The 13,504-nt window shown below is 44.5% G+C and overlaps 1 protein-coding gene across 1 annotated transcript in view; it reads right to left on the reverse strand.

The window, feature by feature from the left end:
• LOC137799546 (RNA-binding motif, single-stranded-interacting protein 3-like) overlaps positions 1-13,504 on the reverse strand; it is a 109,154-nt gene that overhangs the window by 21,264 nt on the left and 74,386 nt on the right. Inside the window, exons 5-6 of the mRNA XM_068596342.1 lie at positions 7,010-7,167; positions 4,413-4,492 (exon numbers count right to left, since the gene is read on the reverse strand). Of these exons, the coding sequence (XP_068452443.1) occupies positions 4,413-4,492; positions 7,010-7,167 (238 nt within the window). The remainder of the gene's footprint in view (positions 1-4,412; positions 4,493-7,009; positions 7,168-13,504) is intronic.

The raw sequence follows: 13,504 nt of genomic DNA on the forward strand, positions 1-13,504 counted from the left end.
TCTCACAATGGCGCCGAAATAACAGAAAAGAGACGATTAAGTGTTTGAGCTGCAGCTTAAGGCGGAGAAAATAATTGAAATAAAAGAATAACTTGCGGGATTAACACAAAAAATAATACGTTTGATGTGTGAAAGTGTGAGTTTATGACCGTGCATGTGTGGAGTCAATGCGACTGCATGTCCTGCGTACTTTTTTGGCATCTCGAGTGTTGATTATAAACTTCATATTACATATTTTGTCAGGAATGCAAAATGATTCACTGCTCAAATAACCTTTGTGACACAACTTTCACTTGTGTGTCGTAGGATATGAACATCAACACCACGCCAGGTGAAGACATATCCAGAAACACTTTTGTTCACGCCACAATAACTCACTTAATATTCATTCGCAGGCGCCGTGAACACAGATGATAATCACGACAATAAGTTAACGGATGTCATTTATTCCTGCGAGTGAAACTTTTTAGTCGCCGCACAACAACAACAAGCAGAAAAGCCTCCAGAGGCGAGATCACCTGTCGGCTCCAACCGCCGCGTCACATGAATTATTCAGCCGGCTTTCACAGTCACATTACTGCAATCTGTGCCGTGCACAGGAGGGCCTTAACGGGGGGGGGGGGGGGGGGGGGCAGTTTTAATTGCCAGCTTGACCCCTGCTGCTCGCGCTCTGCAACTAAAAGTGATGAGTTCGTGATGCGTTCAGGCTCCGCTGTGTCGGCCCCCTCAAATGCATCCCTTTTTTTTGGGGCGTGTCAACTTCATTAACGTTGTCTGAACCGGAATATGTGGATATCTAAAGGTTCAGATGTGTAAATTCTTAGTTTAAAGCAGGTGAAGTGAGAAGAAATTAAATTCAGTCCAAATCGAATGAGCAGAAAATGATTGCTGCCGTCACGCCGTAATCCATCGTTGTTGCTCTACGAGCGCAACGACGTCCACACGATGGCTTCTGCTGCTGATGCAGCTTCTATTGAGGAGATTATTGACCTCAAACCTGGTTTATTATTCCAAAATATGTTTTTCTAATCTTTGTATTACGTAGGTTTGCAGAATAAAAGACGTCTTTATTGACTCTGAGTGACAGGAGCGAACAAGTTGTGACCCAACGAGCATAACCATGATGACGTTTTATTTTGAGCGTTTTTTTTTAGAGTGTATTTTTTTTTGAGCAATTTTTTTTATAGCGTTTTTTTGGTGTATTTCTTTTAGAGCAAAGATTTTTTTTAGCATTTTTTTTTTTGGAGCAATTTTTTTTAGCGTTTTTTTTTTTTTAGTGTATTTTTTTTTTTTAAACAATCTTTTTTAGAGTTTTTTGTGTGTATTTTTTAGAGGAAAGATTTTTTAATTTGAGAGCAATTTTTTTTTGGAGAAAATGTTTTTTTTTTGGTGCACATTTTTTTGAATTGAGAGCAAAGATTTTTTATATAATTTACTTACAAATAAGAAACACAAACACAAGAGCTGCAAACTCGACACGGGAAAGTCACTGAAGCGAACAGACGAAAACTACTCGTGTTTGTCTGTAAAAATAAATAAAAAAATCACAAGATTTACTTGTTCTCATTAACCAAAGCTTTGCAGGTGTTAATTTACTGGTTTAATTGATCCATCAAAGTGTCACAGCTTCACATAGTGAACAGTTTCTCTCCAGTTTTTCCTTTTTTTGGCTTCAAACACAGACAGGCAAAGCAAAGAGAGAGATAAAGACAGCAAGATTTGTCACTAAAAGGACAAAGTTAATACACAAAACACATCGTCTGTGTTCTGGGACACAATAAGAGAAGAGACACGGGGCGGATGCAGCGCAGGTGCAGCTGCTTAAGAGCTTCAGATCTTCGGTGTTCCTGAAGCGAGCCGCTGAAAGCCTTTAGCTCGTAGCGGCGCGGCGGTTTGAATGTCAAGTAAACGGGAACATTCTCATTTAAAAATGCAATCCGATCCATTATCGAGCAACACGAGGAAAGCACTCGGCTGGAAAATGGGATCCGATTCCCAAATGTACCAAAAAAAAAAAAAAAAAAAAGGAGGAATTTCTGCCTCAGCTGGACGGAACGCCGTCTAGATTTTATTATTTATTTCCTTTAAGACGGCATCAAAGAGCTCGACGCCCTGAGACAACAACATGCACGGCGGGTGTGTGTGTGTGTGTGTGTGTGTGTGTGTGTGTGTGTGTGTGTGTGTGCATCGACCGACGACAGAAACACACCGACATCCTATTGCCTCGTGATGAGACCTTATAGGAGCCATTAAATCGATTAAACACTTTCTGTTTATGGAGAACAAAAAGCTGAGGAGCCTCTTCATTAATTAAAGACCTGCTAAACAACATGAACTTCATCTTTAAGCGCCACGGGACGACGAAGACGATGTGTCCAACATTTAGTCTCTTTTTTTTAAGTTCTAGGGGCGACTGTGGCTCAGCGGTTAGCATGCTAACTGCTCCCCGCTGCTGCGTCTACGATGTCAGGAGCAAAAAAATAAGTCGCTTTTGATAAAAGCGTCAGCGAAATGTCGTGTAAAAGTTCTGCTTTGGCCTCCGATGACTGCTGAGAAAAATATATACGAGACCGTCACGTTGCTAAACGCTCTTCTTTGATCGATAGCTTAGGCGCTAACGCTGCGCGATAGGATAGGGCGCTAACATTGTGCGATAAGGCACTAACGCTGTGATAGGGCGCTAACGCTGTGCGATAAGGCGCTAATGCTGTGCGATAAGGCGCTAATGCTGTGCGATAGGGCGCTAACGCTGTGCGATAGGATAAGGCGCTAATGCTGTGCGATAGGGCGCTAACGCTGTGCGATAGGATATGGCGCTAACACTGTGCGATAAGGCACTAACACTGTGTGATAGGGCGCTAACGCTGTATGATAGGGCGCTAACGCTGTTTGATAAGGCGCTAACGCATGTGATAGGGCGCTAGCGCTGTGCGATAGGGCGCTAATGCTGTGTGATAAGGCGCTAATGCTGTGCGATAGGGCGCTAGCGCTGTGTGATAGGGCGCTAACGCTGTGCGATAGGACGCTAACGCTGCGCGATGAGACGCTAACGCTGTGCTATGGATGCCACGAGGCCGAAACAATGAGCCGAAAGAGGCTAAAAGGCGTCTGTGGAGTCACTTGATGCATTATTAATATGAGAACGTTGATTGGAGAGGTCTTTAAGTGGCTAGCAGGACGGCTACGCGGCTTTTAAAATATACATTGTGCTCCGTCACAGTAAGTGCGTTCCAGAGTTCATTCATTTATAAATTATGATCACGGCGACCTATTTTCTCTGAGTGTATTTTTGATCAAATGAACCGCCGGGACGATGTCGCTCGCGACAATAACTTCTTAGACGCTGAATAAACGAAGAGTTTTCCTTCCTGCTAACGTTTGCGTTTCTTCGCCCGCGGCGCCGTGTTGAGATTCTGTGTCGGCCGCACAACCCGACGCCCACACGGGCCGCAAAATGACTACACCTCACAGTATATAGACGTACGGCAGTGTGAGCGAGTGTGTGTGTGTGTGTGTGTGTGTGTGTGTGTGTGAGTGTGTGTGAGTGTGTGTGAGTGTGTGTGTGTGTCGCCCACCTCACAAATCACACGGCCGGCCGTGGAGCGCCGCTCTCTCTCTCTGCCTGTCCTTCATTTCCATTTCCTTCAGCTCCCTTCTCTCTATCTATATTTGATAGTTCTGTATCTCCATCTCATCTCTTCTCTCTCTCTTTTCTCTCTCTGTCTCTTTCAGTTTGCTTCCTCTCCTCCCTCCTCTTTCTCTTTTCGCCCTTCAGTCACCTCACATGACTCTCTCTCCCTGTGTTTAAGTCATTTTCTCTCACTCCTTAACCCGATGACATCCTCAATCTCATCCTCATTGCATCTCCTCCTCTTCTTTTACACTCTCTCTCTCCCTCCCCTCTTCCATGTGTGTGTGTGTGTGTGTGTGTGTGTGTGTGTGTGTGTGTGTGTGTGTGTGTGTGTCTCACGCCGTCCTCCGCAGTCGATACTCAATTAATCACTCAGATCTTCTTACTGAGTCAACTGGAGGTGGTCTGAGGAGCGGAGGAGAGGAAAAGGTGCAGCGCTGATGGATGAGGGCGATGCGTTATCGCTCGCTTGCAGAGAGACAGATGTCGGACCACCGGAGGACCGAGACGCCTCGCGACGATTCACTCATGAACAAATGAAGTTTATTCTTTAAACGAAGGTGCTGAGGATGAGGAGAGTGTTTGAAGGGAGGTTGTGTTGTTGATTAAAGATTTTCATACAATTCTGAACCCGTTTCTTGAGCTCTCCTCCTCGTCATGACGCTCACGTATCAACACAATGATGCTCACGTATCAACACAATGATGCACACATATGTGTACGTGCACCCTGACCCACAACACAGCGCCTCAACACAACTCAAGCGACGCTCGACACCCACCTGTCATGCCCGGAGGAGTTTTCAAGAACTTCCCGTTGAAATTCTGAATCACCACGTCGCACTTCTCTGTCGACTCCATCCTGAGAGAGAGAGAGAGAGAGAGAGAGAGAGAGAGAGAGGGAGAGAGAGAGAGAGAGAAAGAGAGAGAGAGAGAGAGAGAGAGAGAGAGGGAGAGAGAGAGAGAGAGAGAGAAAGAGAGAGAGAGAGAGAGAGAGAGAGAGAGAGAGAGAGAACACGTTAAGGACGACCAGCTCGTTCAACATGCAGAAAAAGGTCAAATGTACCGCGTGTGGTACATTAAATGCCTGTTTGTCTAAACGCCTGAGCAAAATGTCTGAGGTGATGTGTGTCTGTGTGTTTGTGTGTGTGTGTGTGTGTGTGTGTGTGTGTGTGTGTGTGTGTTTTCTATGGGGTTTCCTCTCCTTTGTCCGGGTTTAAAAGCTCCATTCAGTCTGATCTGTCGTGTGTCATGTCCTCTTTGTCTGCCCCCATTCAGCTCTGCTCACCCAATCACAGCTCAATGACTAATTGCCTGCTTGGCAAGCAAAAAACACTGTGTGTGTGTGTGTGTGTGTGTGTGTGTGTGTGGGAGAGAGACACTGTGTGTGTGTGGGAGAGAGACACTGTGTGTGTGTGTGTGTGTGGTATGTGAGCATGTGTGTCTTGGGTTTTCTACATAGCCGGTGACCCTGAATGGATTGCATGTTAATCACTGGCACGCTCCACGGTGTAACTGAGAAGACCACACACACACACACACACACACACACACACACACACACACACACACACACACACACACACACACAAAGAGGAGGGTGAAGGGTACAGGAATGTGATTACAGGAAGATGAACGTGAGATATAAAGATATCTGTGAATGTGAGTTGTGTTGAGTCTGATACGTGATTATAGATCACGTATTAACAGATTATATTTAAAACTATGTGACCGGCAATGGGCATGTAAGATTAGGTGTTTCATCATTTGAAAGTGGGAAATGTAAAATAAGTTCCTGGCACACTTTGCAGCAGGTTTTCATAAATATTAAATATATTATTTTCAAAATATGTAACAGTTATTAAAAACTCAATTATGAATCATAATCCCATAAATTATAATGAAACTAATTACAGTGCTCTGCTTCTGCGATTAGACATCATTAAAAATAAGTAAGATAATTTAACTTTAGATTACATTTAGGACATCTAATTAAAAAAAAACACATTAAAATGTGATATTAATCAATTAAATCTCCATCTCAGCATGGTGGACAGGGACATATTAACTCATATACACACAAATTGAATGATGAAGTTCTTTATATATGAAGTATTTATGGGATTAAAGACATAACTAAACTGAAAATAGATGAATAAGTGATTGAATAAACAAATGTAAGAAATGAATAAAGCACATGATGAAGAACAATGAACCACGAATACATAATACACAGAAAAGCATGTGACTGTGTAGAATCATTGATTATTAATCAATTAAATCTGTCGATAGATGTTTCTACATTAAACTTTTAGTTAAAAAGATTCTTGCAACGTTCATTAGTGGAAGATTGGGAACTGATTTCTAAATTTGTTCTAATTTAAATTAAATTTACCTCTTTTGGTATTCGCTATTGATCCGTTTCAGGAATATTTATATCTCAATTTATTTTGGCAAAGACATATAGATGTTGTTTTCACCTGACGGGTCAGATGGGCAGGTGAGGAGGTGAAGCTAGCTGGTACCGTTAAGCTAGCCGGTACCTTTAAGCTAGCTGGTACCGCGTTAGCTCATCTTTTACAAAGCTATTGTACTTCATACGTTTGTGAAGATTGACCCCAAACCTTTTAAGTTGATAAGAGTGAAGTTATTATTGCATTAATTGCATTTAAGTTGTTTCATCTCTGCGTGGATGCTAGCTACTAGCTTACTGAAAGCTAACGCTTCTCTGCCAAGGCATAAGCGGCGGCGTCAGCTTGTGCGAGCGCTACCGAGCGAAGCCGACTCCTCTGCTCATGCTGTTGGCGTCAATCAGTATCTGCGTGGCGATGACATGACATATTCAGTTATATCAAACAGTTTGGTACCAGCTAGGTTAAGCTAGCTGGTACCAAACTGTTCGATATAACCGAAATAAACTGAGGTGTAGATGCTTCTAAACCCGGAAACATAGGGTCATTAAACCCCGTTAGCTCATCTTTTACAAAGCTCTAGTAGTTCATAAATTGCTGAAGATTGACCCCCAAGTCTTTTAAGTCAATAAGAGTTAAGTTATTATCGCATTATAGTTGTATCCTCTTTGCGTGGATGCTAGCGACTAGCTTACTGAACCGCTACCGAGCGAAGCCGGAAACTTAGATTCATTAAACCCCGTTAGCTCATCTTTTACAAACCTCTTGTCGTTCATAAATTGGTGAAGATTGACCTCCAAGTCTTTTAAGTTAATAAGAGTGAAGTTATTAGTGTATTAATTGCATTTTAGTTGTTTCATCTTTCCGCGGATGCTAGCTACTAGCTAACTGAACCGCTAACGTTTCGGTAAACGAAAGCTTTCTCCGCCGAGGCGTGAGCGGCGGCGACAGCCGGTGCGAGTGCGTACCGGGCGAAGCCGACTCCTCTGCTCATGCCGTTGGCGTCCCTCAGGATCCGCGTGGAGATGACGTGACCGAAGGGCTTCAGCATGTTCTCCAGCTCCTGCTCGTCCATGGAGAGCGGCAGGTTGGAGATGTACAGGTTGGTGGGGTCCTGCTCCTGTTGCTGTTGGGAGACACAGTGGCGACAGTGAGTCAGCGCTTCATTCCACTTCTCACGGAGCAAAGATCCCTCAACGTCTCATCGGTCCGACCTTAAAGGCTTCGGCACTGATGGAAAATGTTTTTTTGCAACCTTGAAAACAATCACCTTGTCCTCAGAAAAACACATTTTTACGCTACACAGATGTTGGGTTTCCCCTCGCTTGCCATTGTCCTAGTTGCCGCTTCCCTTTAAAATGAAGAAAAGAAGAAATAAAAGAGTTCACTGTAACCACTCCACTAAAAGTGTAAGTGCCGTGCATGAAAAGGTTTAAGGCGGCGCCGTTCCAAGTTCTTCCATTTCCATATTTATGACTGAATATCCCTCTCTGAAATATCTGTGAATTTAACTCTGGCGGCAAACTCTCCTCAAAAGAGGAATAAACGTTTTACTGAAAAGGCAGCGCACACACACACACACACACACGCACACACACACACACACACACACAGACACACACACACACACACACACACACACACACACAGAACCCCTGAAGCAACGAGCAAAGCCCCCCCGTAGGATTTATAGGTGTTAACTGAGTTGCATTACACATTTCCAAGGCAATGAGGGAACTTCCTTCTAATGCGTCTCTCAGTTAGTGAGACTGTTATACTTCAATTATTTTTGTTCAGTTCAGCAGCACTCCATTGAAATGATCCTCCGCTGGAGACCAAAGCCCGTGTGTGTGTGTGTGTGTGTGTGTGTGTGTGTGTGACGAGAGTGCTGGTGAATTAAAGAGGGATGGATGCCGGAGAGGGTTTGATGGAGTGAGCTCCATTTAGCTGTTGAGAGGAAAGGAAGAGAGGCGTAGAGAGAGAAAGAAGAGGGTTTAGTACCTACATCTTCTCTAAATCCTCCCTGAACCACATTGTAAGTAACTCAATATGTGTTTTAAAGAAAGTTTGTCAATCAATTTTGTTGTTTTTGATGCATTTCTTTTGTCCGTTGTAAGCAAAACGGATCTGGTTTTCAGTTTTGAGATCAGGTGCTTTTATTTTGAAGGCGAAAACCAAAGTTCTGCTAAATTTTTCGGTCTCTACGCTCATTTTTTTTAATGGAAAAAGAAACGGTATCAGACGCACAAGCTCTCACGCTGATTTTTGGAAGAAATAAAAGACGTTTTAAAAATCATCAGTCATCTTCGCGGCTGCAGACATGATTTCATCAGACTATCTGGACACAGTTTCCCAGAATGCCTCTGTACACGCTGGTCGAGGGCTGTGTTGGCTTTACATCTCCTTCATGTCTTCATGTACCAATTATGGCCTCGGTAACAACTTTGCAGATCCTGACGGTCGGGTACAAGACGTTGTGTTACGATCGGTGCCCAGACGTAACACAACGTCACGAGAGATGAGATGGATCTTCAAGTCAAACTGTGTCTCACATATTTAAATTGTATATTTTTATCTCATGTGCACGAACACAAACGAAGCTGGAATGCGTTCGTACGACTGATTTTGTTGTCGTCACGTAAAATAAAAGCGTGGACAGTGTGCACGATGCTAACTTCTTCAAATTAAATAGTAATAGTCTGCAAAAGAGTCTGTTTATCTGATGATATATGTGTTTTCTTAGTGCCATATGTGGCTCATTGTGAGCATGAATATTTCTTTTATCCACGGAGGGTTTTAATCCAGAGCCGTTTGATTTCAACGGTGCCAAATCTGTCCGACTGCGACCGAAAGCCATCGACGTAACCGGTGACTCAGGATGAGCTCCAGTGAGGAAGTCTGAAACATTGCACCTTCCTCTGTGAGAGTCTGAATATCTCCACCCTCCCTCCCTCTCCACCCGGCTGTCAGCAGGGATTTCCCTTTGGCAGAGCGTCCGGGACGCCGAGTGGCACACGGTTGTCTTCCCACGCAGGGCGGCCGGCTTTTGAAGGTAATCTCTCACACTGGAGCGCATGCATGAGCGTGATGCATTTATTCCAGCGGCAGCAACATCAAAGGCCCCGAGTCATGTGGAACAGCTGTGTCATTGATCTTACAGCGTTACGTCACACTTCAATTTGCTTTTTTTACAATTTGGTCTGTCTTAAAACAGCAGGTGTTCATGTGAACATCCAAAGAGGATTTGCTCGCTGTATCCATCCCTCCTGTTCAAACTGGCAAAACAATTCCTCACCAATGTCGCCCGAGGGGAGGAAACTGAGCCATTGTTGTATAAAAACTGTAAATCAAAGGCTGTTTTATGGTTTAAAAAGAAATAAAAGCCCACAACTGCTGTATTTGGTTGTATTGAACACCATAAGTAATAAGTAGTAAGTGAAATACACGGTTTGGTACATGAAAAAATTCAAATAGCATTCAAATAGCCCCAATGGTCCCCAATGCGCCTGAATGTTCTCTGTTCTAAACCCTCTGTAACTTTGTTCTGCTTCAGTAAAGTCAACCTTTACGTGTTGAATGTTCACATGTTGTGTTCTGGTTTGTTAGACTTGGACTTTACAGCTGCATCATTTCACTAATAATCATCCTGAAAGTCATTTTTTTAGAGTTGGACCTGAAACCTTTTCATTACTTTCTGTCATCTTCATTTCCTCTTAACTAGAAACATGTAGACTGATATTTACACATCTGAACAACATCTCACATGTGTAACTTTATTAAAACAACATTATTAAACAGCCTTAGTGGCTGCAGAGATACACACTTTAGTTTGGGAGGACATTTTCGAGGAAAAGGCCTAAAAACAAGTTGTTTTTTAAAAGTTAAGGATTCCTTCCTAATGCATTTATTCATTCACAGCTAACTTTACTCATCAAAAGCATGGTGGGTGACCTTCTCATTATCATCAGAGCATACAGACATATCTCACTACACAGGGAGTTTTCTGTTTATGGAATAAAGATGTATTCTGGTTTCCCCCGAGCAAGTCCTCATGGCGATGTGTTTATAGCGAGTGACAAACTGCACCGCCGTGGTTCGATGCAGCAGCATTGTGCTCTGCGCGATAAGAAATAATGGCTTAATAAGGCCTGGGTAGGAAGACTGGAAATGTATATATACTCAGTGTTTGTGAGAACCCTTTACAATAAAAAAAGAGAACTTTAAGGCTGTAAAAAGATGTGAATACCCAGGAGAAGACTCAGCAGTGAAACGCTGCCTGAAGCTAATAGAGCTAACGCTCATAAAGGAGCCGACGTTACAGGAACTCAGTGGAGGAATCGCTGAAGGAATAAAAGCACATCCATCACCACGTCGCTCCGTTTAAAAGGTCTCTGAGTTTCTGTCACTAGTTAGCTCCAGAGCACACCTGAAGCTCTACACCTGAAGCTTTACACCTGAAGCTCTACACCTGAAGCTCTACTCCTGAAGCTCTACATCTGAAGCTCTACTCCTGAAGCTCTACACCTGAAGCTCCACATCTGAAGCTCTACTCCTGAAGGTCTACACCTCAAGCTCTACTTCTAGATCTCTACACCTGAAGCTCTACACCTGAAGCTCTACTGCTAAAGATCTACACCTGAAGCTCTACACCTGAAGCTCTACACCTGAAGCTCTACTCCTGAAGCTCTACACCTGAAGCTCTACACCTGAAGCTCTACTGCTAAAGATCTACACCTGAAGCTCTACACCTGAAGCTCTACACCTGAAGCTCTACTCCTGAAGCTCTACACCTGAAGCTCTACTGCTAAAGATCTACACCTGAAGCTCTACATCTTTTTTTTGTGGTCCACATTATTATTTTTTTGTGGCGGTAATGAGCTTCCATAGATTTTCCCAAGTTCAGCAGAAAAAAAAAAAGTGGGTCAGCTGATCTGACGCGAGCAAGAGGGACGCCGTAACCTCTCCTCCAGCTGCTGACTGACTCCAAAGGTCCTTTTTTTTAATCAATCCAGAGATGTTAAGGCTGAGATGAGCACAAAACCCAACAGAAAGCACATTGCACTTGGCTGCACCGTCTCCAGACGCACTGAGTTGGCTGTAAAACATTTGCACAAGGACTTCTGGGACGCGAACCCAAGTGCTTTGGAGCGCCGGCATGTGAACGAACTCTGTTTGACTTTGATCAAAGTTTCCGTTTGCATAAAGTTACTTACTCAGATCTCTCACTCTGCATGTGGCAAATGACTCACCTCACTCTCACTGTCCCCTTTCTCCTCTCTCTCTCTCTCTCTCTCTCTCTCTCTCTCTCTCTCTCTCTCTCTCTCTCTCTCTGTCTCTCTCTCTCTCTCTCTCACTGTAACATCTGTCATGAGCTGGAAACAGCTTCACACCAACTGTGCCTGTCGCAGCCGGCCTGCCAGCCAGTCAGCTCCTGTTTTCAGCCCCATTAAACCTCATCGCCGCATCATTATAGCAGGGCCGCACCTCTCGCCACGCCACCTTCCTGTTTACCCTGCAATGCAACAACACCTGCCGAAGAGCCGGAGGGCAAAGCCAGGGCAAAGCCAGGGCAAAGCGAGGGCAAAGCCAGGGCAAAGCCAGGGCAAAGCCAGGGCAATGAGAGGGCAAAGCGAGGGCAAAGAGAGGGCAAAGCCAGGGCAAAGCCAGGGCAAAGACAGGGCAAAGCGAGGGCAAAGAGAGGGCAAAGCCAGGGCAAAGCGAGGGCAATGAGAGGGCAAAGCGAGTGCAAAGTGAGGGCAAAGCGGGGGCAAAGCGGGGGCAAAGCCAGGGCAAAGCGAGGGCAAAGCGAGGGCAAAGCGGGGGCAAAGCGAAGGCATACGAGGTGAGGCGGCACTTCTTTGCAACTTTCGCTTGCATCTCGGAAGCAAATGACTCGTCACAGGATCCCACAACCCCCCCGAACGGGAACGAGCAGGTTTGGAACATGGATGGAAGGATGAGGATGAATTAAGGGCCCCGAGAAAAGCTTTGAAAACAACTCGCAAGAGCACTTCCACGAAGAGACCGTGTGCGATTAGGGAAATGAGACTTTCTATTCATTACGTGTTGACTCCTTCCTCTTACCTTTCAAGCTTGTCTTCTCCGCTCAATTTCCTTTATTAATCCATGTATTCCCCCCTTTAGCCACCATCCTTAACTTCCTCCTCCTGTCATTCCCCCCTCTTCCTCCCTCTATTCACCCTTCCTCTTCCTCGGATTAGAAACTAATCTCCTTTAATGGTCGCCTTGCTGTCTGAATTCTTAATTAATATTTAAAGAGCAGCGTTTCCCTCCTTTTCCCTCTGCCCTATCTTTCATTTCCACTCTTCTCATCATCTTAACTCTCCACTTTTATTCATAACCTCACCGGAAACCCTCTTTCCCCCTTTTTTCTTTGCATTTCTGCCTTCCTCCATCCTCCTCCTCCTCTAGCCAGGATCTAATCTTTCATAATGATTGTCTGGGTGTCTAAACGCTCTCTAACGGCCGTGATCAATACTTAATGAACATAACATAAATACTTTATGAACCCTAAACCCTGGAACCCCCCCGGGGTTTCATGAGCCATGCAGATATACACATCTCTCCATCTTCGTGACGACTGCTCAGTGAGATCATCACTGGACACGATCACCTCAACGTTCAGTGTCTGGTCAGTGTTGCTGTCGGCCGCCAACGTGCACGTGTCTGCTCTTGTGTCGTGATTAGTGCTTTAAATAACGAGGTGATTTGACGAGAGTCTCAATTTATAACTTTCTCCATCGTGTCGTGTCGTGACGAAGCGTGCAGAGCGTCTCTAATTCACGTTTCCGCACACATCTTTGCAGTTTTGCAGTTGAAAGTTGGTTGAATCCTCCACAAAATGGAAGCTTTGTCTTTACTGCATCCGTGTGTTTGCTCTCGACGGACTCACAACACCACCGGCAGCTGCAACGCTCCATCATGCAGACAAGGCGTGAGCTACGGAGACACTTTAAACCAGATTATTCTCAGTATTTAGGACTATTTAAACACTCGACCTTGCTGGTAGTGAATGACACTGCCTGCACACGTTGGTGTCATTTGCTGCTTGTTTAAAGTCTGATTTTAAAAGTGTTTTACTTGTTTACTAGTGTTGGTGCATTGACGTTAAGCTGCTGTCTTGGCAAAGACCCGCTTAGAAAAGAGAGAGCTGCATGGCTCCACTCTCCCCCGCCGGCTTTATCTCCCAACACGTGTAATACAATGGAGACGTGTCTAATATGATTAAAGTTGCAGAAGAAAGATCGCTGCATGTTTCAGCCGCTGCACGTGAAGAGAGCCCAAAGCATCGAGGACGGATCTGCAGTGTGTTCATCAGGAGAAGGGCCGCCGCTGGTCGTTCGCTGTGTGGTGAATATTTCAAAGAGGTTTGGTCTTGTATGCAAAATATTTTAAGAAAAAAAACCTGGAATGGACTTCATCGCTTTTGTATGCAACCCATT

This window comes from Clinocottus analis, unplaced genomic scaffold (genome assembly GCF_023055335.1).
Source record: "Clinocottus analis isolate CAN_PGR_092001 unplaced genomic scaffold, fCliAna1.0.p SCAF_36, whole genome shotgun sequence".
Lineage (NCBI taxonomy): Eukaryota > Metazoa > Chordata > Actinopteri > Perciformes > Cottidae > Clinocottus > Clinocottus analis.